At 46.0% G+C, this 27978-nt stretch overlaps 1 protein-coding gene across 2 annotated transcripts in view; it reads left to right on the top strand.

The window, feature by feature from the left end:
* The window catches only part of upb1 (ureidopropionase, beta), a 152420-nt gene that overhangs the window by 47254 nt on the left and 77188 nt on the right, over positions 1-27978 (top strand). Inside the window, exons 4-5 of one of the 2 annotated variants that reach the window (XM_085962088.1) lie at positions 2691-2785; positions 15991-16152. In XM_085962088.1, coding sequence (XP_085818214.1) covers positions 2691-2785; positions 15991-16152 — 257 coding nt within the window. The remainder of the gene's footprint in view (positions 1-2690; positions 2786-15990; positions 16153-27978) is intronic. The other variant, XM_085962089.1, reaches the window with a different exon arrangement.

The raw sequence follows: 27978 nt of genomic DNA, 5'->3' as shown, positions 1-27978 counted from the left end.
TGACTGCGGGGGCCACCTGGTCCCCCTTTCCTTTTCCTACGAAGATTCCGATTGGTTTGACTGTCTTTATCAACTCGTTTAATGAGCAGATCTTGCCATCTATACCCTTTCACCAGTAGCTGAATCTTTCTTTATCACAGGCTGTTGCCTGTTTAAAGTTCAGCATGTGCCCCCTTTTTAAAGGGGCACAAGCAATAAAGACTGTAACTTAAAAAACAATGTAAAAGGAAACTTAACAAATTAAATGAAAATTCAATTTCTGGTGGTGATGATACGTTCCAGTCCCTGCGGTGCCCACCGGTCGTGAAAGGCCTCGAGCGTGCCGGCGGACACTGCGTGCTCCATCTCCAGGCCCGCCCGGGCGCAAACGTGGCCGCGGAGGAGAGGCAGGCAGTCGGGCCGAATGGCCCCCTCGACCGCCCACTGCCTGGACCAGTTGATGGCCACCTTGACCAGGCCCAGGAGCAGTCCTAGGAGGAGGTCCGCCGATCTGCCCGCTCCCCTCTGCACCGGGTGACCAAAGATCAGGAGCATGGGACTGAAATGCAGCCAAAAATCGAGGAGCAGCCCCATCAAATAATGGAAGAGGGGCTGCAACCTCTTACACTGAACATAAACATGGAACACGGTGTCCTCCAGGCCGCAGAAAAGGTGGGTGGCCTGGGATTCCGTGAACTGACTTAAAGCCTTATTGTATGGGACTGCTCCGTGCAACACCCTCCAGGCCAAGTCCCCAATAGATAAAGGGAGGACTCCCGCATAGAGAGCCCTCCATTGGGGACCCCCGCCTCCTCCGGACGGCAAGATGGTGCGCCAAGGCGTGTCCGGACAGCAGACGAGGATGACCAGTTGTTGTGGCTTGTTTCGATTCTCATAAATTGGCACCTGAATTCAGGAATAGTTGGCTATCTTGCATTTAACTGATGAAATCACGCAATCTGTGTTTGTTCAAAAGTAGCTTGGTTCCTTCCCTTAAGCCTATAGTTTGGAAACCCAGTTTGATCTGCCCTCATAACGTACGCAGCAAATTCAGTTGGGATGTGGACCTATCTTTTGTAACTGCGGTTGGTTTAAAACTCCTGTGTAGTGTGACTGGATTTAAAGGGACAGACACCGAGACAAAAAAAGTATACATTTTTGTCACTGATGTGTATGTCCATCTGTCACTCATTGAGAAAGGCATGTTCCTTTTGAGTTGAATATTTAACCTGATTTGATGCATGTAAATTTGAAAAACAGGTCAAATAAAATCTGCTTACATTGCTTGACAATCTACACCACTCTTCCGTTCCTAATACGTCCCTGGTATTGAAGCTTTGGCCTCAGATTGCTGTCATGAGGTTTTGGGGTATTTTGTTTGGGTCCATTTCTGTTTGTAGTGGTCTGTGATACTAGAAACTGTGAGAAATCGAGCCACATAAGGATGCACAACATTTCTGAACAGTTGGTGTTCCTTGGTTGTAGTTTTTATTTTTACCTTAACTTACCACATACTGTTCCCCGTAGGGGGACTCACTGCCCAAGGCGAAGTGCTGGAGAATAACTGAATCTTTTTGCCTTTCCTTCCTACTGTGTACTGAGGGAGTGCTGCACTGTCGGAGGTGCCGTCTTTTGGATGAGACATTAAACCGAGACCTCGTCTGCTCTCTCCATTGGATGTAAAAGATCCCATGGCACTATTCGAAGAGCAGGGGAGTGATCCCTGGTGTCCTGGCCAATATTTATCCCTCAACCAACATTACTAAAAGGCAGACTATCTGGTCATGATCTCATTGCTATTTGTGGGACCTTGCTGTGCGAAATGGGCTGCTGCATTTCCTACATTACAACAGTGATTACACTTTAAAAGTACTTCATTGGCTGTAAAGTGCTTTAGGACGTCCTGAGGTTGTGAAAGGTCTTTCTTTACTTTTTCTCCTGATGGGTGTTGGAGGATGGCGGAGTGGGGGGTGAAGCCCCTGGCTCTTTGCTGGATGCTTCCCCAGAGAGGGCCGCTGAGATCATGAGTGTTCCCCTGAAGACAATGTGTAACTGAGCCATAGAAATCAGAAAGTCCCAGGTTACATCCTGGTCTGTGCCAGTTAGTTGCTGTCAATTTGGGTGTCACTAGGGCTTCTACAATTGGCCGCAGTGTTCCTAGAGTTCAGAGAGGGGAAAATCGCCAGATACTCTGCTGGAAAATCAGCATGAGGACAGGATCGAGCTTGAATGTGATGTCCCTATGGTTGAATAGCCTGACGCTCTCATTTAGTCGCACAAGTGAAGATTGGCCAGTTGGGTGAAGCAGTGGCGTGTACTTGTTGTCCATAGAGCTGTACCTCAGCAGGAGTCAACAGCTTCAGGGCGGAGGGGCAAATTTCCCCCCAAAAACCAAACTGAGATCAGGAACTCGGCGTGTGGAACTGTGAGCGTGAACCCGTGTACAACTACTCCACGGTACATTGTGTTGGAGCCGTCACACTGTCCTCGCTCACCTCGGCTGAGGAAGAGAGGAGCATTGATGTGCTGACTGGCCTTTCCTCCTCCTCTTACTCTTCTTCAGTTCCTGTGATCCCTGAGCATATCCCACCTCCTCATCCCTGGCATATTCAAGTTACTAAAGAGCTCCAGGTGTCTTTTTGAAGATATTTTGAGAGCCGTGCTCAGTTGTATTTCTCGGCTAGAACTCATTGCAATGTTTCTTTTTGTAGCTATGCCCTTTGCCTTTTGCACCAGAGAAAAGTTGCCGTGGACAGAATTTGCTGAATCTGCCGAAGATGGTCCGACAACTAGATTTTGCCAAGAGGTGAGTGGTTACCCTAAATTAATGTGAACTATTTACATATTTTCAAGAGGAAAAAATTAACGTTTAAGTTCAGTTGGTCTGAAACTTCCATTTGCACACGGCTTGCTTGCTCAGATGGTGTCGATTGGGGCTGTGTTGATTTTTTTTTTTGGCTTGGCGAATAACCTAAACCTTTTGAGCGCTGCATATCTTTACAAAGACATGTCCTAGTGTCCAAGATTTGAATTGGAGATCTTGCTGGGTTATTGAAAGAGGTGCTGCCCGAATGTGTGGCATTGCACATTTTACCCAGGCTAACCTGTGAGTAAATTTGCAAGGTGAGATACCGATGACTGTTCCACATTAAGTTTCTCACTTGTTTGTAAGAATATTGTGCTACACCTTGGAGGTGCAAGTCAGGAGCTGGGAGGACTGAAAGCTTGGACATTTAAACCTGACACCAGGCGTGGTGGGAACATTGTGACGTGACGCATCCTGTAATCTATTACAGATACCTAGATCTCCCATAGTTCAATAAGGAGTGTAGAAGAGCATGCCAGGAGCAACTCCAGGCGTTCCTAAAAATGAGGTGCCAACCTGGGGAAGATGCAACACAGGACTACGTACATGCTAAAAAGTGGAAGAAGCAGTAAACTTATAGACAGGGCTAAACGATCCCACAATCAACGGATCAGATCAAAGCTCTGCAGTCCTGCCACATCAAGGGAGGAGGAGGCTCCAAGAATATCCCCATCCTCAATGATGGTAGAGCCCAGCACGTGAGTGCAATAGACAAGGCTGAAGTGTTTGCAACAATCTTCAGCCAGAAGTGCAAGTGCATGACAATATCGGCCTCCTCCTGAGGTCCCCACCATCACAGAAGCCAGTCTTCAGCCAATTCGATTCACTCCACGTGATATCAAGAAACGGCTGAGCGCACTGGATACAGCAAAGGCTATGGACCCGACAACATCCCGGCTGTTGTGCTCCAGAACTAGCCGCCCTTCGAGCCAAGCTGTTCCAGTACAGCTACAGCACTAACATCTAGCCAACAATGTGGAAAACTGCCCAGGTATGTCCTTTCCACAAAAAGCAGGCTAAATCCAACCCAGCCAATTACCGCCCCATCAGTCTACTCTCAATCATCAGCAAAGTGATGGAAGGTGTCGTCGGCAGTGCTATCAAGCAGCACTTACTCACTAATAACCTCCTCACTGATGCCCAGTTTGGGTTCTGCCAGGACCACTCGGCTCCCGACCTCATTACAGCCTTGGCCCAAACATGGACAAGGGAGCTGAATTCCAGAGGTGAGGTGAGAGTGACTGCCCTTGACATCAAGGCAGCATTTGACCGAGTCTGGCATCAAGGAGCCCTAGTAAAACTGAAGTCAATGGGACTCGGGGGGTGGGGGGGGGGGGGGACGGACGGACGCTCCACTGGCTGGAGTCATACCTAGCACAAAAGAAGATGATTGTGGTGGTTGAAGGTCAATCATCACAGCCCCAGGATATTGCTGCAGGAGTTTCTCAGGGCTTTGTCCTAAGCCCAACCATCTTCAGCTGCTTCATCAATGACCTTACCTCTAACATAAGGTCAGAAAATGGGGATGTTCACTGATGACTGCACAGTGTTCAGTGCCATTCACAACTCCTCGGATAATGAAGCAGTCCGTGCCTGCATGTAACAAGATCTGGATGACATTCAGGCTTGGGCTGATAAGTGGCAGGTAACATTCGCGCCACACAAGTGCCAGACAATGACTGTCTCCAACAAGCAAGAGTCTAACCACCGCCCCTTGTTATTCAACGGCATTACCATCGCTGAATCCCCCACCATCAACATCCTGGGGGTCACCATTGACCAGAAACTTAACTGGACCAGCCACTTAAATACTGTGGCAACAAGAGCAGGTCAGAGGCTGGGTATTCTGATGGGCAAAATATGAAAGTATAAAAGAAGAACCTTAGCAAAGAGGCGTTTGAAGTTCCGGCATCCATCTGAGCTGTTTTCCACTTGTCAGCCTCCATCCTTGTCTACAATCTGCAAAGTCCTGCCAGACTGCTCATGACCGTTAACGTGCTGAAACGCTTTTAGTGACGGCACACACGGGCGTGCTTTAGAGAGGGCGGCAATAGGAGCGGCGAACTCCAAAATGGATGAGCGGGCATCAACTCAGCATTGCACGCCGATTGATGTCACGCTCCGACTCATTAAAATACTTTGGGCGAGCGCAGGCAGTGGCAGCGCTGCTGACCTGCCGAAAATGCCGGCCGCTGCAGAACCCGCCGGAAGCGGCGAAAGTGCGACGGCCGCCATTTTTTTCCCACAAATCGGGCGGTAACGGCCGGTGCTAAATCCCTGAATTTTTATCCCAATATTTTTTAAGCAGGGGTCAGGAATCAGGAGCTGGACTCCAGACTGAATCTTTTTTCCTCCTTAGCCTGGGGATGCGGAGCGAACCGTCTGGACCAGGGATTGAAACTGGCCTCTTCCAATCAGTTTGGCTCAGTGCCACAACACATGATGCATTTTCCCATTAGAGCCTCGCATGACTGATTTTTTTAATATATAAATTAGTAACCAAGCTCAGACACATATATTAATCTACAGAATGTGACCTTTCATTTTATGACATTTTGGGCAACAACTTAATTTCTGATCCCAGGGTTTGTGTTTTGATTGATTTTGAGTGCCAGGTTCAATGATATTTTTCTATTACAATTGCAATATAATTTAGCAATCATTTTACCATTTGTGCTTTCCTGTCAGTGTTTTCTGTCAGTATTTTCCATTTGTTTTTAAAAATACAATACAGAGCTCAATTCTGCCGACTCTGGTAGTGCATTAGGCAGAGAGTAATTGGTTTGGGGAGCTCGTGGAATGAACTTTACCTCATGTACAGAGTTATATTTTGACTCGACTCGCAGTTTTACATTGCTGAGAAATAAGGAAGCTGGAGTCACTTAGTTGAACATTGATGTTGTCAGCCCTGTGAATGCAGTTGGTTGTGATTTTAGTGCATGCGCTATGAGAGCCTTTGATAGGAGAATCTGTTTCCACTGGCAGGAGGGTCGGCAACCAGGGGACACAGATTTAAGGTAATTGGCAAAAGAACCAGAGGGCAGATGAGGAGAAATATTTTTATGCAGCGAGTTGTTGTGATCTGGAATGCACTGCCTGGAAGCAGATTCAATAATAACTTTCAAAAAGGAATTGGATAAAAACTGGAAGAGATGTATTTGCATGGTTATGGGGAAAGGGCAGGGGAGTGGGACTAATTGGAGAGCTCTTTCAAAGAGGCAGCACAGGCACGATGGGCCGAATGGCCTCCTTCTGTGCTGTGTGGTTCCATGAATGTTTTGTGAAGTTCAGATCTCTATTGCTGTGTTCTGTACTGCTGATGTAGTACCCCCTAAGCTTAAGCACCATCACAATGAATAAGACCTAATGTATGGAGGCAGAGGGTATGGCTGAGGCACTAAATGAGTACTTTGCATCTGCCTTCACCAAGGAAGGGGATGCTGCCACAGACATAGTAAAGGAGGAGGTAGTGGAGACACTTGATAGGATAAAAATTGATAAAGAGGAGGTATTAGAAAGGCTGGCTGTACTTAAAGTAGATAAATCACCAGGAGCAGATGGGATGCATCCTAGGATGCTGAGAGAATTGAGGGAGGAAATCGAGGAGGTACTAGTCATAATATTCCAATCCTCCTTAGATACGGGGGTGGTGCCAGAGGACTGGAGAATTGCAAATGTTACACCCTTGTTCAAAAAGGATGCAAAGATAAACCCAGCAACTACAGGCCAGTCAGTTTAACCTCGGTAGTGGGGAAGCTTTTAGAAGCAGTAATCAGGGACAAAATTAACAGTCACTTGGACAAGTGTGGATTAATTAAGGAAAGTCAGCACAGATATGTTAAAGGCAAATCGTGTTTAACTAACTTGATTGAGTTCTTTGATGAGGTAACAGAGGGTTGATGAGGGTAATGCGATTGATGTGGTGTACATGGATTTCCAAAAGGCGTTCAACAAAGTGCCACATAATAGACTTGCCAGCAAAGTTGAAGCCCATGTAATAAAAGGGACAGTGACGGAACTAGCTAAGTGATTGGAAACAGAGAGTAGTGGTGAACGGTTGTTTTTCAGACTGGAGGAAGGTATACAGTGGTGTTCCCCAGGGGTCGGTTCTAGGACCACTGCTTTTCTTGATATATATTAATGACTTGGACGTGGGTGTACAGGGCACAATTTCAAAATTTGCACATGACACAAAACTTGGAAGCATAATGAACAGTGAGGTGGAGAGTGATAGACTTCAAGAGGACATAGACAAGCTGGTGAAATGGGTGGACACGTGGCCGATCAAATTTAACGCAGTAAAGTGTGAAGTGATACATTTTGGTAGAAAGAATGAGGAGAGGAAATATAAACTAAATGGTACAATCCTGAAGGGGGTGCACGAACAGAGAGACCTGGGGGTATATGTACACAAATCGTTGAAGGTGGCAGGACAGGTTGAGAAAGCGGTTAAAAAGGCTTACGGTATCCTGGGCTTCATAAATAGAGGTATGGAGTACAAAAGTGCAGAAACTATGATGAACCTGTATAAAACACTGGTTCGGCCCCAACTGGAGTATTGTGTCCAATTCTGGGCACCGCACTTTAGGAAGGATGTGAAGGCCTTGGAGAGGGTGCAGAAAAGATTTATCCAGGAACGAGGGACTTCAGTTACGTTGATAGACTGGAGAAGCTGAGGTTGTTCTCCTTGGAGCAGAGAAGATTGAGAGGACATTTGATCGAGGTGTTCAAAATCATGAGGGGTCTAGACAGAGTAGATGGAGAGAAACTGTTCCCATTGGCAGAAGGGTCGAGAACCAGAGGACACAGATTCAAGGTGATCGGCAGAAGAACCAAAGGCGACGTAAGAAAAAACTTTTTTACACAGCGAGTGGTTAAGATCTGGAGTGCACTGCCTGAAAGGGTGGTGGAGGCAGATTCAATCATGGCTTTCAAAAAAGAGTTAGATAAGTATCTGAAGGAAAAGAATTTGCAGGGCTACGGGGAAAGGGCAGGGGAGTGGGACTAGCTGAAGTGCTCTTGCAGAGAGCTGGCATGGGCTCAGCGGGCCGAATGGCCGCCTTCCATGCTGTAACCATTCTATGATTCTAAGGTGGTCCTTGTGTCGCCCTGTGGAGTAGTCTACTGTCAGAATGGTTACCGCCATGTGCATTCATTCCCTTAAGAAACTGGAGCAATAGCTGAGAGATTGGGGCTCTGGGGATGAGCGTGGATGTGGATGGGCTGTGGACACTGTTGCTTCAGTCCTGATTGCACTGTGGAATTGTTACCCGGCAGCGTTGGACCTTCCACCTCTAGGGGGTTAAGGAGAATGTTCTGATTTTTCTTGGAAATGTTACAACAACAACAACTTGCATTTATATAGCACCTTGAATGTAGTAAAACATCCCAGGGCGCTTCACAGGAGCGATTATCAAACAAAATCTGACACCAAGCCACATAAGGAGATATTGGGGCAGGTGACCAAAAGCTCGGTCAAAGAGGTAGGTTTTAAGGAGCGTCATAAAGGCGGAAGGAGAGGTGGAGATGTTTAGGCAGGGAATTCCAGAGCTTAGGACCTCGGCAGCTGAAGGCGTGGCCGCCAATGGTGGAGCAATTAAAATGGGGGATGCTCAAAGGGCCAGAATTGGAGGAGTGTAGATACAGGAAACTCGACTTACCGGCACCTAAATAACCGGAAATCTCTGTTAACCGGTAAAATTCAGGAGTAGGTTCAGGTAAGTTTTACTTCATATTAGTGGCCGTTCCTGGATCTGTGGCTGTGTAACTGGGGTTCCTGTACTTGTTGCTAAGCAACAGGGACGCTTTGTCTGTGGCCAGGGTTCCTGCACCTGTTGCTAAGCAACAGGGAAGCCTGGATTTGTTGCTGTGTATGGAGCTCTCGTACCTTTTAACTATAACTCTCTGTAATCCGGACTTTTTGATAAACCGGCACCACGCCGGTCCCGTCGGTGCCGGATAAAAAAGAGTTTCCTGTATCTCTGGGGGAGGGGAGGTTGTCAGACCGGAGGAGATTACAGAGATAGGGAGGGTTGAGGCCATGGAGGGATTTGAAAGCAAGGATGAGAATTGTAAAATTGAGGCGTTTCTTAACCGGGAGCCAATGTAGGTCAGGGAGCACAGGGATGACAGATGAACGGGACTTGCTGCGGGTTAGGATATGGGCAGCAGAGATTTGGGTAATGACCTCCCTGAACAGATGAAGCAAGTGATGGTTAGTTCATATACATTGTACGTGGTCTATTCAATGGAATTTAAACAGTCGAAGTGTCTTCTTTTACATTCCTGTATTCAGAAACAGCTATCACTTGAACAAGTTGCATACATTCCACAAAGGACAAGGAGAATTTGCGAATAATGTGCCACTGAGCTGAGGAAAAGTTCAACTAACTTGTGACTGTTGCAAGACCTATTTCCATTTATGATACACTCTAAAGAATTGGCCAGGATTCCTGCTCCTGGGCCAGGCTCTGATGCCCTCCAGGGACAATATCCCTACAGAGACACGCGCTGTCCATGCTCACACATTAAGAATGTACCTGAAAGCTGCCAGTGCCCCATGAAGCTGTACCCCACCAAGAGTCAGTGCCTTCGGGAGAGAGGGGAGAAAATGTTAAAAAAAACAATGACTCTGCCATTAATTTCCTCTTCATTTTATAATTTAAATAAAACTAGAAGCAATAACCGTAGTCCATTACACACCAAAGACTTGCAAACAAGTAAAAAGAACTTTCATGTCTTCAGGACATCCTAACTGCTTTACATCCAATGAAGTACTTTTGAAGTGTACTCAATGTTCTAATATGGGGAAATTTGGCAGTCAATTTGTGTACAGCAAGGTCCCACAAACAACAGTGAGATAAATAACTAGTTAACCTGTTCTAGTCATGTTGGCTGAGGGATCAATGTTGGCGAGGACACCAGGGAGAAACCTCCTGCTCTTGAAATGTGCCATGGGATCTTTTACATCCACCTGACAGGACAGGCAGGCTTTGATTTAACACCTCATCTGAAAGACACCACCTCAGACAGTACAAGACTCCCTCAGTACTGGATTGTAGTGTCAGCCTAGATTACATGCCCAAATCTCTGGACTGGGGCTTGAGCCCACAACCTTCTGACTCTGGCGAGCGTGCTACCACTGAGCAAAAGTTTGGCAATGGAGCATGTTAGTGCTGTAATTAAATGGGATGGTTCGGGGTTATATTGAAGATTTCTTCCTTATTGAGATAACATGCTCAGCTAAACTATCCATGACACAAAGATAAAATACTGGGGATGCTGGAAATCTGAAATAGAAACAGAAAATGCGGGAAGTACTCAGCAGGTGGGAATTGAATGCTGCCTGACCTGCTGAGTATTTCCAGCATTTTCTGTTTATAGACTATCCATGAGTTGCGCAGAAGCATGTCCCCACAGAGAAGGAAAGAAGGAGGGAGTGATGGGAACATTTGAAGACGAGTCAACCCAGGCTGTTCTTGTACACTGCCTCGCAACTGGTTAGCGTGCTATTGGTGAAAATTTGGGAGCAAGTTCTCGGAGCAGAGCATATTACTAATCATGCAATGTAGGGGCAAGAGCAAGAGAAAGTTGATTTTTTTTTTTTTTTTTTAAAAGGAGAGGGTAATAAAAATAACAGAGATGGCATCCGCATTGAATATCCATCATCATGCTGAGCTGACACTGTGCTGGAAACAGCTTGCACTGATGGCACAGGGTCTCTGATTAAAGGTGTGTTTTCAGATCCTGCATTGCTACAACTGAGTGTGTGTAATCTGGTGTTTAAAGTAACGAGACGAAAAGGAACAAGAAAGCAGTCCAACAGCCCCCAGCTCTTGGACAGAAAGCCAAGAGGGACAAGTGTTACGATGTGGCCTTGAAGGCCACTTGGTCACAGTTTCCTTTCTGCAGAATGACTGGCAAGGACTTGCTCTTCACTGTCTGCTTAGATTCCACTGAGCAAAGACTGGAGAAATGGCCGGACAAGTTGATAAAGCTACGAAAAAAGCAGACGGGATTGTAGGTTTTATAACGAGGGGCACGGAGTACAACATCAAACAGGTAATGCTAAGCTTATGTAAATCATTGGTTAGGTTGTAGTCAGTTGTGTCCAGTTTTGGGGGCATTATTTTAGGTCAGATGTCAAGATAACGTCGAGGCATAAATTTAAGACCATCACCAAAAGAACAAAGGGAGAGGTCAGGGGATTTCTTTCTATGCAAAGGGTTATGCCATATCAGAAAATGTAGGGAAGTAGAATCCACAATCGCTGTTATAAGGGAAGTGGATAAATATTTCAAAAAGAAAAAAATAATAGAGGGATATGGGGAAAGAGCAGCGGTATGGGACTATGTATAACTCTGAGTGTGCATAGGAACGATGGGCTGAATGGCCGCTTCCTGTGCTGTTCATAAGAAATAGGAGCAGGAATAGGCCACTTGGCCCCTCGAGCCTGCTCCGCCATTCAATAAGATCATGGCTGATCTTGGGCTCAAAGCCACTTCCTTGCCTGTTCCCCATAACCCTTCGCTCCCTTATCTTGCAAAAATCCGTCTATCACCACCTTAAATGTATTTAATGGCCCAGCCTCCACAGCTCTCTGGGGCAGCGAATTCCACAGATTTACGACCCTCTGAGAGAAGAAATTCCTCCTCATCTCAGTTCTAAAAGGGCGACTCTTTATTCTGAAACTATGCCCCTGAGTTCTAGATTTCCCCACGAGGGGAAACATCCTCTCTGCATCTACCTTGTCGAGCCCCCTCAGTATCTTATATGTTCAATAAGATCACCTCTCATTCTTCTAAATTCCAATGATTATGGGCCCAGCCTGCTCAACCTTTCTTCATAGGTCAACCCCCTCTCGGGAATCAACCGTGTGAATCGTCTCTGAACTGCCTCCAATGCAAGTATATCCTTCCTTAAATAAGGAGACCAAAACTGTACGCAGTACTCCAGGTGTAGCAGGACTTCCCTGCTTTTATACTCCAACCCCCTTGCAATAAAGGCCAACATTCCATTTGCCTTTTTTGATTGCTTGCTGTACCTGCATGCTAACTTTTTGTGTTTCATGTACAAGGACCCCCAGGCCCCTCTGTACTGTAGCATTTTGTAAAATCTCTCCATTTAAATAATAATTTGCTTTTTTATTTTTCCTGCCAAAGTGTATAACCTCGCACTTTCCCACATTATACTCCATCTGCCCAATGTTTGCCCACTCACTTAGCCTGTCTATATCCCTTTGGAGATTCCTTTGTGTCCTCTGCACAACTTGCTTTCCCACCCATCTTTGTATCATCCGCAAACTTGGCTACATTACGCTCGGTCCCTTCATCCAAGTCATTAATGTAGATTGTAAATAGTTGAGGCCCCAGCACCGATCCCTGTGGCACCCCACTAGTTACCGTTTGCCCACCGGAAAATGACCCATTTATCCCGACTCTGCTTTCTGTTAGTTAGCCAATTCTCTATTCATATTACCCCCAACTCCGTGAGCTCTTATCTTATGCAGTAACCTTTATGTGGCACCTTATCGAATGCCTTCTGGAAATCCAAATACACCACATCTACTGGTTCACCCTTATCCACCCTGCTCGTTACATCCTCAAGAACTCCAGCAAATTTGTTAAACATGATTTCCCTTTCATAAAACCATGCTGACTGCTTGACCGAATCACCATCTCCTAACTTGCCTCATCCTGTCTCCAGTTCAGTGCCTTAGCTGGTGTCACATTCTATAGGCCTGGCTTCTTCCAGTTTAAAAAAAAAAAAGAAAGTTTACAGTAACATTTGCAAGTGGGTGTGTATTTTTTAAATCACACATTTCAGCTATGTTCTAAAAGGCTGATTGGCCATTCTCCAAGCAGCACTATTTATTTTCCCCTCTCCTCAGCAGAACATTTTGTGAATTCTGCTTATATTTCAGGTTCATAATATCCTGCCTGATGTTGTACATCAAAAACCAAAGTGGCAACATCAGTTCCGAGAGGCCAAACAGTCGCGGTGTATTCAGAACGTGCGCCACATTCCATTATTTGCACATCCTCAGAAGATGTATCTGAGAAGAAAGTGATAAAATGTGAACTGAAGTCTGTCCAAAAAAAGTAATAATGATACAAAAAGCTATTTGGATATTCCATAGCAACAGATGCTATTAAGAATGCGATGTATTCAGTCCCCTTTGGCAGTTATGAGAGAACGTTGATTTAAGAGTGCTCTCTTTCAATGCAGTGGTAGATTTTGTTGAGGAGGTGCACTTGGATTTAGTGAAACCAGTGAAAGATGTATTTGAAAGTCAGCCAGTGACAAAACCAAGTGTTATTAAATTGCTGCTTCCTACATTTGCTTAGTGAAAGGCTTCATGAAAAGAACCAGACCAATATTTTCACAGAATCATAGCTACATCAATTTGCCCACGGGTAAAACAAAAAGCGGAACAAAACCAGAGCATGCCACACTCAGCGGGTCAGTCGGCACCTTGTGGAGAGAATAGACCAGTTAATATTTCATTAGTCCTGATGAATGGTTACACCCAAAATGTTAACCTCCCTAGAATAGAATCTTAGAATGATAAGCACAGAAGGAGGCCATTCGGCCCATCGTGCCTGTACCGGCTCTTTGAACGAGCTCTCCAATTAGTGCCACTTTCCCCATAGCCCTGCAAATTTTTCCTTTTCAAGCATTTATCCAATTCCCTTTTGAAAGTTATTATTGCATCTGCTTTCACCATCCTTTCAGGCAGTGCATTCCAGATCACAACAACTCATCTCCTCCCGGTTCTTCCTTAAATCTGTGTCCTCTGGATACCGACCCTCCTGCCAGTGGAAACAGTTTCTCCCTATCGACTCTTATCAAAACCCCTCCTGATTTTGAACACTTCTATTAAATCTCCCCTTAACCTTGTCTGCTCTAAGGAGAACAATCCCAGTTTCTCTAGTCTCCACGTAACTGAGGTCCCTCATCCCTGGTACAATTCTGGTAAATCTCCTCTGCATCCTCTCCAAGGCCTTCACATCACTGCTGTGCCTGATGTGCGGCTTTTGAAATGCTTTATTTGCTTTGCCCTGGCCACGCATTCAATTCTGACGTGAGAGATGCAGAATAACCGGAGGGGACCAGTAATAACAATGAGCAGCCTTCCTTCCACTCTGACTTGGCTAATCGAGGTAATTTTAATTAAATATATCACATTAACTATTAATTGCTGGCTGTGCAGTAAGAATTCTGCATTTTCTTTTTCATTCACGGGCTGTGGGCATTGCTGGCAAGGCCAGCATTTATTACCCATCCCTAATTGCCCTTGAGAGGTGGTGGTGAGCCGCCACCTTGAACCGCGGCAGTCCGTGTGGTGAAGTTGCTCCCACAATGCTGTTCGATAGGGAGTTCCATTTGGGAGGCCATTTATTCTTTGTGGCGGTTTGATACAACTGAGTGGCTTGCTGGGCCTCTTCAGAGGGCAGTTAAGAGACAACCACATTGGTGTGGGACTGGAGTCACATAAAGGCCAGACCGGGTAAGAACAGCAGATTTCCTTCCCTAAAGAACATTACTGAACCATTTCGGTTTTTATGACAGTCCGACAGCTTTATGGTCACTTCTACTGATCCCAGCTATTTATTTCCAGATTTTTTTAAACTGAATTCAAATTGATAAAGTGCCATGCTGGAATTTGAACTCGCGTACTCTGGATCATTAGTCCAGGCCTCTGGATTACTAGTCCAGTAATATAACCACTACTCTACTGTACCTGTAGCATTGGGCAACTTTATAGGGGCAGGGGGGAGAGGCACAGGGCTGGGAGGGTATGGGGTTGTGGAGTGGCTCTGGTCCCAGGTAAATTTTTAGTGTGATGTGACCTCCTCTACAGCTGCATAATGCGGTCATCGCCTATTTGAATGGAAGTCAGGGGCCTAACCAGCCATGCACACAGACGTCCAGTGCCCGATTAACTGGCCCCACATTGGGGCACGCTGGTCACTTTGGATTACACCCTCTAAAAGTTCTCCATTGAGCTGCCACGAACAGCAGTGGGTTTGTTTTCCCTCCAAATTCTTTTTCAGTCTCTCGTGCTCACTCGGTCTCTTTCTGGCGCATGCTTTCTTCCTTTAGCATGCGTCCTCTCTTTCCCCCCTCAAAAATGTATAATTCTGTTTGACTTTAGACAAGGACAGAATTTATATCGGCGTAAAATTCTGAAACAGCTCTAGAAAATAAGTATAAGTTTTTGTGGTAGAAGCCGTGGGGTAGATTTTCACCGGGTACAAAACTGTCGCTGCGGATTGGCCGCCCGTTCTAGAAACTGCCTGATATTCACTTCCACTAAAATGAATGGTGATGATAATCAGGCGGTTTCTATAAAGGTGGCCGATCCGCAACACCAGTGTAACGCCCAGGAAGCAAGTTGAAAACCTACCCCATCTGCCCAATCTTCACGTTGAGTAGCTTGTCATTCCTTCCAATGTCTGAAAAGCAGCCCTTGAAAGAAACACTCTCTTACTTTCTCTCCCTGTCTCATTCCCCCTCTCCTTACTGAGAGCAGCTTTTGTTTCATTAACCCCAGTGGCTGTGTAACTCCACCTAACCCGATCTCATTTCTTTGCTGCTACGTTGAAGCTTTCTGCTTTTTCTGGTAGCTCCCATTTTTCTCATTTGTTGAGTTCCAGACCAATTAACTGTTTAAAAGCACAGTGTAAATGGTCGGCCTCCCCCGCAATTGTATCTGGATCAGGCTAAAATTGGACAAATCAAACATATTTCCACAAACATATGAGTTGATAAACTGGCTTATCTCATAACAAGATCATTGCAGAATCATCATTAGTAAATCAGTAAAACCATGATCTGTGTGCACTCCTTTCCAAGTGGCCCCTGTTCATGGGAAATGGCAGTTTCATTGCAATGCTGCTCATTATTTTGTCTTTTTTCGATCATCTGAACTCAAGGAATGGAACACATTGCAGTTGCCTGTTTCAACAAACTGAACCGTTTCTAAAAGAAAGGCTAGCATTTATATAGCAGTGTAGGAATTACCAAATTCCTATCTGAAGTACTGAGACCAGGCAACTCTGGTAATTAAACGATGTTTAATACAAACTGGTGGAAGTAACAGTTAAAACGCAAGAGAACTAAACAACAGGTGTTTGCTTAAGGCTGACTCCACGAGGACTGATTCTGGAAGCTTCCCCGCTGACGTCATGACATCATCACGTTTCCCGCCGTTGGGAACGTCACGTGACCTGTGTGATGACGTCATCGTGTTCGGTCTACATCTTAAAGGGACCGTGTTATTTACATACAGCAAACAAATACAGGTACCGATTCACTCTGTTAAAGGCAATTATGTACATCCATATAAGAGTCCCTTGGTGGCTCTGCCACATGCGCCCCCCCCAGAATTGTCCTTAACAGTGAAAGTCAATCGAAGAGGAGGTCGGACGAGCCTGTTCGAACGACTCCTATATTCCCGGAGTCTCCAATCGCCATCGCAGCCGTGGGGCATACTGCAGGTTCGGTCTTCCTTTCGCGCAGCTGGTGCTGGTAGTTTTTGGTTGCCTTGGGCGTGAAACTGCAGGGCGGGCGGCAGCATCTGGCCTTCACGCCGAAATGGGCGTGGTAATAACACAAGGCGGATGGTGGAGGCGTCGGGGTGGGGTCCCGTGGGGAAGGATGCCTCGAGGTGGCGCAATGTTGCTGCATGACCGCGTAAATAGTATCAGCTTCGTCCGCAAGCGCCACACAATCCGCGATTTCCGACCGTGCGAGGGCCGCCTGTACCTGCTCGGGCAACTGGCTCAGGAACAACTCCCGAAAGAGGAAACATTGCGGTTCAGACCCGAGGAGTGTGAGCATCTGGCTCATTAACTCCGACGGCTTGGAGTCGCCTAGCCCGGGCAGCGTGAGCAATCATCGTGCACGCTCTGCCTTCATGAGGCCGAAAACCTGAAGTAGCCGCGCCTTAAGGGTATCATACTTGCTGTCGGCCGGGGGTTTTCCAGCAGGTTGATGATCCTCGAAGCCGTGGAGCTGTCGAGTGCGGAGACCACGTAGAGATACCGGGTCTGATCCACCACGATATTCCGAAGCTCGAACTGAGCCTCCGCTTGCACAAACCAGGAGGCCGCCTGTTGTTTCCAAAACCGAGGGAGCTTCAAAGCCACTGCGTTTGCATCCATCGTGTCACTGTGTCTCGCTTCCTCCGCGAAGATCGTCCGCGAAGATTCAGGGTCACCACTGTAGCAATTGCCAAATTCCTATCTGAAGTACTGAGACCAGGCAACTCTGGTAATTAAACGATGTTTAATACAAACTGGTGGAAGTTAAAACGCAAGAGAACTAAACAACAGGGGCTAGAAATTCAGTAGGCTTTGCGCCCAGTTTTCGCCCAAAGAGGGCTTTTGCGCCACTTGCTGAGCTTTCGCCGATATTCAGCGCTGCGGTAATGGCGGCGTTAGCCAGTAGCGCTGCGCCGCCACCGATGACGTCATCGGTGTGCGCAGTGCCCCGCTACCGGCCCGACCGCCATATTTAGTTGCGGCTGCCTCTTCCGCAGCGGCCGCAAACAGCGATCAGAAAACGGGGCCGTCCTGTAGCGTTAGTGGGGCGAGTTAAGGCGGAGGTGCGGTCGGCCGCTTTTTCGGCGGCCGCCTGCCCGCACCTCCTTCCCCGGCCTCCTCCACCACCCCCCCCCCCCCGCGGCATTGCCGGCTGTTTTCCGGGAGCCCGGCACTTCTCCGTGGTGCCGGGCTCATTTGCTGGCACTAGCGAGCGGCGATCTCGCTGTTGCAGGCACCTCCCCCTTAAGAGAGGGAGGAAGGCCTGCAGTACCGCAGCCTGCCGCTCCGCAGCGGGTGATGCTGCGGCACCTAGCGCGCCGATATTCAGTTTCAGCGCCGAAACCCTTGAATAGCGGCCGCCTTCGAGTTGGGGCGCTGAAACTGAATTTCCGGCGGGCGCAAGTGGCTCCGCGCGCAGCGGTACTTTCTGGGCGCGAGCGAGCTGGCCGCCCCAAACTGAATTTCTAGGCCCAGGTGTTTGCTTATGGCCTACTCCACGAGGACTGATTCTGGAAGCTTCCCCGTCACGTTTCCCGCCGTTGGGAACGTCACGTGACCTGCGTGATGACGTCATCGCGTTCGGTCTACATCTTAAAGGGACCGCGTTATTTACATACAGCAAACAAATACAGGTGCCGATTCAATCTGTTAAAGGCAATTATGTACATCCATATAAGAGTCCCTTGGTGGCTCTGCCACAGCAGCTTATTATATCTCTCAGTGCTTCACATACAATGAATTACTTTGACGTAATCATTTTGCATACAGCAAGATCTCTCAAACAATGAGATGAATGATCAGTTTTTGGGGTCTGTTTTGGGAATAATTGGAGTCATTTTTGGAAAAATTGAACTTTTCCTTCCATTTTCATTCCCATGACAAAATATAAAGTCAGCCATGAGGGAGTTCTGCTAATTGAAACTAATTGCTTGGCCTGCTGGACTCGACATTGAGTTCAACAATTTCAGATAATTATCCCTGCCCCCATTTTTCATGCAGTATGATTTTTGCCACTCCCATTTGCAACATTTTATCTTTCCTGCCTCTTACAAAAGCACAGGATGTTCTTTCAATTCCTTCCTCCCCTCCTAACCGCACCCCCCCCCCATCTCTGCACCTGCTTAATATCTGTTACATCTCCAGCTTTTTCCAGTTCTGATGAAGGGTCCCAGACCTGAAACGTTAACTCTGTTTCTCTCTCCACGGATGCTGCCTGGCCTGCTGAGTATTTCCAGCATTTTCTGTTGTTATTTCAGATTTGCAGCATCTGCAGTACAGGAAACTTTGTGCTATCCGGCACCCACGGGACCGAGCTGCTGCCGTTGCCTCAAAACTGCCGTACTCTCCAGAGTTAATGTTGAGAGATACGGAGATTCTTATCTCCGTATTTGACAACAAACACTGTTGCTTAGCAACAGCTTCTAAACACTCGGGTGTGACCTGCAAGCTCTGTAGCTGAAGCTGTTGCTATAGCTACAGACCTTGCACAGCTTGACTGTTCAAACAAAGCAAAAAAAAACAAACAAAAAGAATAAAAAACGGCTGCTGATTTCTGCCGGTGGCTCCAGATTGCCGGATAGCTCACCTCCAGATAGCACAAAGTTTCCTGTATTTTGCTATTATAATTGCTTGGCTCGTTGGCAACACTCTTTACCTCTGAAAGCCGTGGGTTCAAGTCTCAGTCCAAAACTTGAGCACGCAATCTAGTTGGCACTCTAGTGCTGTACTGAGGGAGTGCTGCATTGTTGGAGATGGGATGAGATGTTAAACTGAGACGTGTCTGCCTGTTGCAGTGATTCGGATGGATGTTAAACATCCCATGGCACTGTCCTGTCAACATTCATCACTCAACTAATGCCGCCAAAAATGAGAAAACTGGGAGTAACACTGCTAAGAGCAGCTTCCTGTGGGTGGCGGAGCGGGCCCAGGGGCCGCGTAGCCTGGTCCTGCTCCTACTACTTGTGTTCTAATTCTGTGTTAGATTTCAGGAGATGGTTCTAGTCACAGGGATTAGTGGAGACGTTGGGAACAGGCTGCCAGCTAGGAGTCCTTCAAGAGTAAATTGGGCCTGTTCCTGGCTGGGGTGGAGATCACCTCTTACAGAAGGTAAGTACTGCAGGAAATACAGGGACAGAGTGATCTCCTGGACGAGTTTCGATCACCTGGATGGGTCGGAGAGGAATTTCCCAGATTTTTTCTCCCAAATTGGCCATTGGGTTTTTTATCTGGTTTTTCGCCTCTCCCGGGAGATCACATGGGTTCAGGTGGGATGGAGAGTGAAAGTAGATTTGAGGTTAGGATCAGATCAGCCATGATCTTATTGAATGGCGGACCAGGCTCGAGGGGCCGATTGGCCTACTCCTGCTCCTATTTCTTATGTTCTTCAGGGTTGCGGGCATCTGTAACAGGAAAGAAACAAGGCGGAGGTACCTGGATTTAACAAGAGCACCGTGGGTGATTACAAAGGAAACCTACAAGATAAATCTGCAGCATTCAGGAGATGTGCTTGCTGCCTCTAATCTGTCCCCTCTTTTTTCTTTTATAATGAGATAAATATTGTAATAAATTGTATGATGTGTAGTGAGAACATTAGTTAGGATACCAAACATGTTCACTTAAAGAATTTTCTGATTACATAGAAACCTAGAAACATAACATAGAAGATAGGAGCAGGAGTAGGCCATTCGGCCCTTCGAGCCTGCTCCGCCATTCAATGTGATCATGGCTGATCATCCAAATTCAGTACCCTGTCCCTGCCTTTTCCCCATATCCCTTGATCCCTTTAGCCTCAAGAAATATATCCAACTCTTTCTTGAATATATTTAATGAACTAGCCTCCACCGCCCTCTGTGGCAGAGAATTCCACAGGTTCACCACTCTCTGGGTGAAGAAATTCCTCCTCATTTCAGTCCTAAATGGCTTACCCCTTATCCTTAGACTATGACCCCTGGTTCTGGACTCCCCGGCCATCAGAAACATCCTTCCTGCATCTAGTCTGTCCAGACCTGACAGAATTTTATAGGTTTCGATGAGATCCCCTCTCAATCTTCTAAACTCCAGTGAGTATAAGCCCAATCGACACAATCTCTCCTCATAAGTCATTCCTGCCATCCCAGGTATCAGCCTGGTGAATCTTCGCTGCACTCCCTCCATGGCAAGAACGTCCTTCCTCAGGTAAGGTGAGCAAAACTGCACACAATACTCAAGGTGCGGTCTCACCAAGGCCCTGTGCAACTGTAGCAAGACATCCTTGTTCCTGTACTCGAACCCTCTTGCTACGAAGGCCAACATACCATTTGCCTTCTTAACCGCCTGCTGCACCTGCATGCTTACCTTCAGCGACTGGTGCACAAGGACACCCAGGTCTCTTTGCACTTCCCCTTCTCCCAATCTATTGCCATTCAAATAATAATCTGCCTTCCTGTTTTTGCCACCAAAGTGGATAACCTCACATTTATCCACATTATAGTGCATTTGCCATGTTTCTGCCCAATCACCCAACCTGTCCAAATCGTACTGGAGTTTCCCGACATCCTCCTCGCAGCTTACCCTCCCGCCCAGCTTTGTGTCGTCTGCAAATTTGGAGATATTGCATCCAATTCCCTCGTCCAGATCATTAATATATATTGTGAACAGCTGGGGTCCTAGGACCGATCCTTGCGGTACCCCACTAGTCACTGCCTGCCACTCGGAAAACGACCCGTTTATTCCAACTCTTTGCTTTCTGTCCGCCAACCAGTTCTCTATCCAAGTCAATACCTTGCCCCCAATCCCATGTGCCTTAATTTTGCATGCTAATCTCTTGTGTGGGACCTTATCGAAAGCCTTCTGAAAGTCCAAATACACCACATCCACTGGTTCTCCCTTATCTATTTTACCAGTTACATCCTCAAAAAATTCCAGTAGATTAGTCAAGCATGATTTACCTTTTGTAAATCCATGTTGACTTTGTCCGATCCTGTCACTGTTTTCCAAGTGCTCTGCTATTACATCTTTTATAATAGACTCTAGCATTTTACCCACTACCGATGTCACGCTTACCGGTCTATAATTCCCCGCTTTTTCTCTACCACCTTTTTTGAATAGTGGGGTAACATTAGCTACCCTCCAATCCATGGGTACCGTTCCAGAGTCTATCGAGTTCTGGAAGATGACCAGTAATGCATCTACTATCTCTAGGGCCACTTCCTTAAGTACCCTGGGATGTAGACCATCAGGCCCTGGGGATTTATCGGTCTTCAGTCCCATCAATTTTCCTAACACCATTTTCCTACAAATACTGATTTCTTTCAGTTCCTCCCTTTCATCAGACCCTATGTTCCCCGGCATCTCTGGGAGGTTATTTGTGTCCTCCTTTGTGAAGACAGAACCAAAGTATGTATTTAGTTGGTCTGCCATTTCCTTGTTCCCCATTATAAATTCCCCTGATTCTGACTGTAAGGGACCTACACTTGACTTCACCAATCTTTTTCTCTTCACATATCTATAAAAGCTTTTACAGTCAGTTTTTATGTTCCCTGCCAGCTTACTCTCATATTCTATTTTCCCTTTCTTAATTAATCCCTTTGTCCTCCTTTGTTGACTCCTAAACTGCTCCCAATCCTCAGGATTATTGCTTTTTCTAGCCAATTTATATGTCCTCTCCTTGGATCTTATGCTATCCCTAATTTCCCTTGTTAGCCACGGTTGAGTCACCTTTTTTGTTTTATTTTTATGCCAAACTGGGATGAACAAATTCTGTAGCTCATCCATTTGAATGTTTGCCATTGCCTATCCACCGTCAACCCTTTGAGCGCCATTCCCCACTCACTCCTACCCAACTCGCTCCTCAGACCATCGTAGTTTCCTTTATTTAAATTGAGGATCCTTGTCTCTGAGTCAACTACTTCATTCTCCATCTTAATGAAGAATTCGATCATATTATGATCGCTCCAACCCAAGGGGCCTCGTACAACAAGATTGCTAATTAATCCTTTCTCGTTACATAATACCCAGTCTAAGATGGCCTGATCTCTGGTTGGTTCCTCGACATATTGGTCCAGGAAACCATCCCGTAAACACTCCAGGAATTCCTCCTCCACAGTATTGTTACTAATTTGGTTGGCCCAATCTATATGTAGATTAAAGTCACCCATGATGACTGCTGTGCCCTTATTGCACGCTTCTTTAATTTCCCTTTTAATGCCATCCCTTTAGCCTTAAGAAATATATCCAACTCCTTCTTGAGTCTAAGCAAATCATTTATTTTTTTCCATGTACAAATTGGAATTATAACCCTGGGCATTCATTATAGCCCTGGGCATTAATATTCCAGATAAGCAACCAGATGGTTTTGAGTTACGTTTCCACTGACGATAATGCAACACCTGCAGAAATTACCTGCACTCCATGAAATTTAGCCCAGTTGGAATAGATCAGGTTCCGATGACTTCATTAACAATTAGAGCAATTATTAGGGATGAGTAAACAAGGGGGAGCGCCATTTGTTAGTGCTTGCAATCAATCAGTTTTCAAGCGGGGTTTCATATTGCCAACTCTCCAGCACTTTCAGATGTATTGTATGTGAATAATTCAGGCTATAGGTAAGTCACTAACATTAACTATTATGTAATCTCTGATGCATTCTTAGCCCTCAAACAACATCACTCAAACATTATCTGGTCATTATCTCATTGCTGTTTCCAAATTGGCATTTCCTATTTTTAACAGTGACTACACTTCAAGAAGTACTTCATTGGCTATAAAGTGTTTTGGGACATCCTGAGGTCATGAAAGGCGCTGTATAAATGCAAGTCTTTCTTTCATTGTCTGATATTTTTTACCTATTGGCCTTGAATATATTGAGCCAGGATATGCGGTTGGTCTGGCGCCGTACTCTCCGAGCACACTGTCCTACCGCCTTTCAAATGGACAGCAAGTTCGGGATTTCTGCATGCGTTAAATCCCGAACTCGCGATCTGTCAAATTCCAACCTGACAGATGATCCGCACGGACATTGAAACCCTAATTTCTGGCGCAGAGTTGAGCTAATTGCCCAGCAATTACGTATGAAAATGTAACGGCTGGTGCACAGGCACGGGGCCTGTTTGCATAGCATAAGGGGATACCAGCTGATAAGATAATTAAGAAATTGCACTCCCATTAATTAAAAAGGAAGGTTAAACAGTAATATGAAGTGGTGAAAAGAGCTTTCCAATTTGTACATGGAAAAAAATAAATGATTTGCTTAGACTCAAGAAGGAGTTGGATATATTTCTTAAGGCTAAAGGGATCAAGGGATATGGAGAGAAGGCAGGAACAGGGTACTGAATTTGGATGATCAGCCATGATCTCATTGAATGGCAGAGCAGGCTCGAGGGGCCGAATGGCCTACTCCTGCTCCTATCTTCTATGTTTCTATGTAGACGATTCTGAAATGCAAAACGGGATGAGGTCCTAAAAGCAGAATATAGGGAGTTAAGAGGTAAATTAAAAAATAGGACCTCAAAGGTAGTAATCTCAGGATTGCTACCAGTGCCACGCGCTAGTCAGAGTACAAATTGGAGGATATTTCAAATGAATACGTGGCTAGAGGAATGGTGCAAGGGGGAGGGATTCAAATTCCTTGGACATTGGAACCGGTTCTGGGAGAGGTGGGACCAGTACAAACGGGACGGTCTGCACCTGGGCAAGGCCTGGACCGATGTCCTAGGGGGAGTGTTTGCGAGTGCTGTTGGGGAGGGTTTAAACTAAAGTGGCAGGGGGTTGGGAACCTGAGCAGGGAGACAGAGGAAAGGGAAACAAGGAAAAAAGCAAAAGACAGGAAGGAGAAAAACAAAATTAGAAGGCAAAGAACTCAACGGTTTAAATCAAACATGGTCACAGTAAATAATAATTCATATAGGTCTGAGAGCGTTAAAAAAACAAGCCTGAAGGCTTTGTGTCTTAATGCAAGGAGCATTCGGAACAAGGTGGATGAATTAGCTGCGCAAATAGAGGTAAACAAATATGATTTGATTGGGATTACAGAAATATGGCTCCAGGGTGGCCAAGGCTAGGAACTCAACATCCAGGGGTATTCAATATTTAGGAAGGATAGGCAAAAAAGAAAGGGAGGTGGGGTAGCATTGCTGGTTAAAGAGGGGATTAACACAATTGATGATGCGGAATCTGTATGGGTAGAACTGAGAAATATCAAGGGGCAGAAAACGTTAGTGGGAGTGGTATATAGACCTCCAAACAGTAATACGGAGGTTGGGGATGGCATTAAAAGGGAAATTAGACAAGCATGCAGTAAGGGCACAGCAGTCATCATGGGTGACTATAATTTACATATAGATTGGGCTAACCAAATTAGTAAAAATACTGTGGAGGAGGAATTCCTAGAATGTTTACAGGATGGTTTTCTGGAACAATATGTCGAGGAACCAACCAGAGATCAGGCCATCTTAGACTGGGTATTATGTAATGAGAGAGGATTAATTAGCAATCTTGTTGTACGAGGCCCCTTGGGTCAGAGCGATCATAATATGATAGAATTATTCATTAGGATGGAGAGTGAAGTAGTTGACTCGGAGACTAGGGTCCTGAATTTAAATAAAGGAAACTACAATGGTATGAGGCGCGAATTGGGTAGGATTGATTGGGGAATGTCACTCAAAGGGTTGACGGTGGATAGGCAATGGCAAACATTCAAAGACCGCATGGATGAACTACAGAAGTTGTTCATCCCAGTTTGGGATAAGAATAAAACAAAAAGGGTGACTCAACCGTGGCTAACAAGGGAAATTAGGGATAGCATAAAATCCAAGGAGAGGGCATATAAATTGGCCAGAAAAAGCGGTAACCCTGAGGATTGGGAGCAGTTTAGGATTCAACAAAGGAGGACAAAGGGATTAATTAAGAAGGGGAAAATAGAATATGAAAGTAAGCTTGCAGGGAACATAAAAACTGACTAAGAGCTTTTATAGATATGTGAAGAGAAAAAGATTAGTGAAATCAAGTGTAGGTCCCTTGCAGTCAGAAGCAGAGGAAGTTATAATGGGGAACAAAGAAATGGCAGACCAATTAAATGCATATTTTGGTTCTGTCTTCACAAAGGAGGACACAAATAACCTCCCAGAGATGTTGGAGAACATAGGGTCTGATGAGAGGGAGGAACTGAAAGAAATCAGTATTTGTAGGGAAATGGTGTTAGGGAAATTGACGGGATTGAAGGCCGATAAATCCCCAGGGCCTGATAATCTACATCCTAGGGCACTTAGAGGTGGCCCTAGAAATAGTAGATGCATTGCTGATCATCTTCCAAAATTCGCTGGAATCTGGAACTGTACCCATGGATTGGAGGGTAGCTAATGTTACCCCACTATTCAAAAAGGATGGTAGAGAGAAAGTGGGGAATTACAGACCAGTAAGCCTGACATCAGTAGTGGGGAAAATGCTAGAGTCCATTATAAAGGATGTAATAGCTGAACACTTGGAAAACAGTGACAGGATCGGACAAAGTCAACATGGATTTACAAAAGGTAAATCGTGCTTGACTAATCTACTGGAATTTTTTGAGGATGTAACTGGGAAAATAGATAAGGGAGAACCAGTAGATGTGGTGTATTTGGACTTTCAAAAGGCTTTCGATAAGGTCCCGCATAAGAGTTTAGTGTGTAAAGTTAAAGCACATGGGATTGGGGGCAAGGTATTGACTTGGATAGAGAACTGGTTGGCGGACAGAAAGCAGAGAGTAGGAATTAACGGGTCTTTTTCCGAGTGGCAGGCAGTGACTAGTGGGGTACTGCAGGGATCGGTCCTTGGACCCCAGCTATTCACAATATACATTAATGATCTAGATAAGGGAACTAGATGTAATATCTCCAAGTTTGCAGACGACACAAAGCTGGGTGGGCGTGTGTGCTGCGAGGAGGATACCAAGAAACTCCAGGATGATTTGGACAGGTTGGGTGATTGGGCAGAAGCGTGGCAGATGCAATATAACGTGGATAAATGCGAGGTTATCCACTTCGGTGTCAAAAACAGAAAGGCAGACTATTATCTGAATGGCAATAGATTGGGAGAAGGGGAAGTGCAACTGCAACGAGACCTGTGTGTCCTTGTGCACCAGTCGCTGAAGGTAAGCATGCAGGTGCAGCAGGCGGTGAAGAAGGCAAATGGTATGTTGGCCTTCATAGCGAAAGGGTTTGAGTACAGGAGCAAGGATGTCCTGCTGCAGTTGTACAGGGCCTTGGTGAGACCACACCTTGAGTACTGTGTGCAGTTTTGGTCGCCATATCTGAGGAAGGATGTTCTTGCCATGGAAGGAGTTCAGCGAAGATTCACAAGGCTGATCCCTGGGACGGCAGGAATGACGTATGAGGAGAGATTGAGTCGATTGGGCTTATACTCGCTGGAGTTTAGAAGAATGAGAGGGGATCTCATCGAAACTTATAAAATTCTGACAGGTCTGGACAAACTAGATGCAGGTAGAATGTTCCCGATGGTCGGAGAGTCCAGAACCAGGGGTCATAGTCTAAGGATAAGGGGTAAGCCATTTAGGACAGAGATGAGGAAGAATTTCTTCACCCAGAGAGTGGTGAACCTGTGGAATTCTCTACCACAGAAGGCGGTTGAGGCCAAGTCTTTAAATATATTCAAGAAGGAGTTCGATATATTTCTTATAGCTAAAGATATCAAGGGATATGGGGAGAAGGCAGGTACGGGGTACTGAGTTTGGATGATCAGCCATGATCTCATCGAATGGCGGAGCAGGCTCGAGGGGCCGAATGGCCTACTCCTGCTCCTATCTTCTATGTTTCTATGTAGACGATTCTGAAATGCATATTATGGAAGATCCCGGAGACTATAGGAATTCCAGTGTGTATAAAAAAGCCGCACTTCAAATTTGCTTCGCAGAGAGCAAACTTCTCCAGCTCCACTCGCAGCAGGTCTGGGGCCAGTCCTCTCTGGATGGAAGCATTCTAACCGGAGAACACTTGGTTGTGGGCAGCCCAGAAAGGTAGTGGTGATTTTCAGTCTGAATTATTGGAAATGGAACTTGCTCTAAATCAGTACTTTTTTAAAAAGCAAAGTAGCACCACAATTTCGAGCTATCCATACTTTTTTTTAAACACTCCAGACCCCCCAAATCCAAATTAAAGTATATTTTTGAAGTATTGAAGTTTAAATGGAGAATAGCCCTACAATCTCGAATAGTATTAATGAGAGACCTTCTATTTGCTGATTGGGGCACCGGCCCACGTGATCCCAGGTTCGCTTCCGCACACGGTGCACCCCTGGGATCCGTGGGCCACCACGCTGTCTTCTACTCAGCAATATCTGACAGCAACATCTTATAGGAGGGTCCCCATCAGGTATGTGTGCATTCGGTTCGGATGCCGGCAGCGTAATCCTTCAATATCCGGGCCATTATGTTCTAACGAAGGAGTCTCAGTTGTTGGGATGATGGGAGGAGAGCCTGATCTTGGCCGCACATATTGCATTGGAAGTCAGACGAGGCAGGGAGACAAGTTGCCTTGTGTTCCAGGCGCTTGGCGTCAGATCCCGCAGCCTCGAACACATTCAGAGAGACCCGGCAGGTGTGCTGCCATCGTGGTC

The sequence above is a fragment of the Somniosus microcephalus genome, chromosome 19 (assembly GCF_052327205.1).
Source record: "Somniosus microcephalus isolate GS21.2 chromosome 19, FLI_Smic_1.0, whole genome shotgun sequence".
In the NCBI taxonomy this organism is placed as follows: domain Eukaryota; kingdom Metazoa; phylum Chordata; class Chondrichthyes; order Squaliformes; family Somniosidae; genus Somniosus; species Somniosus microcephalus.
The sequence above is the reverse complement of the archived record's forward strand: the minus strand, read 5'-3'. Positions and strand labels throughout refer to the sequence as shown.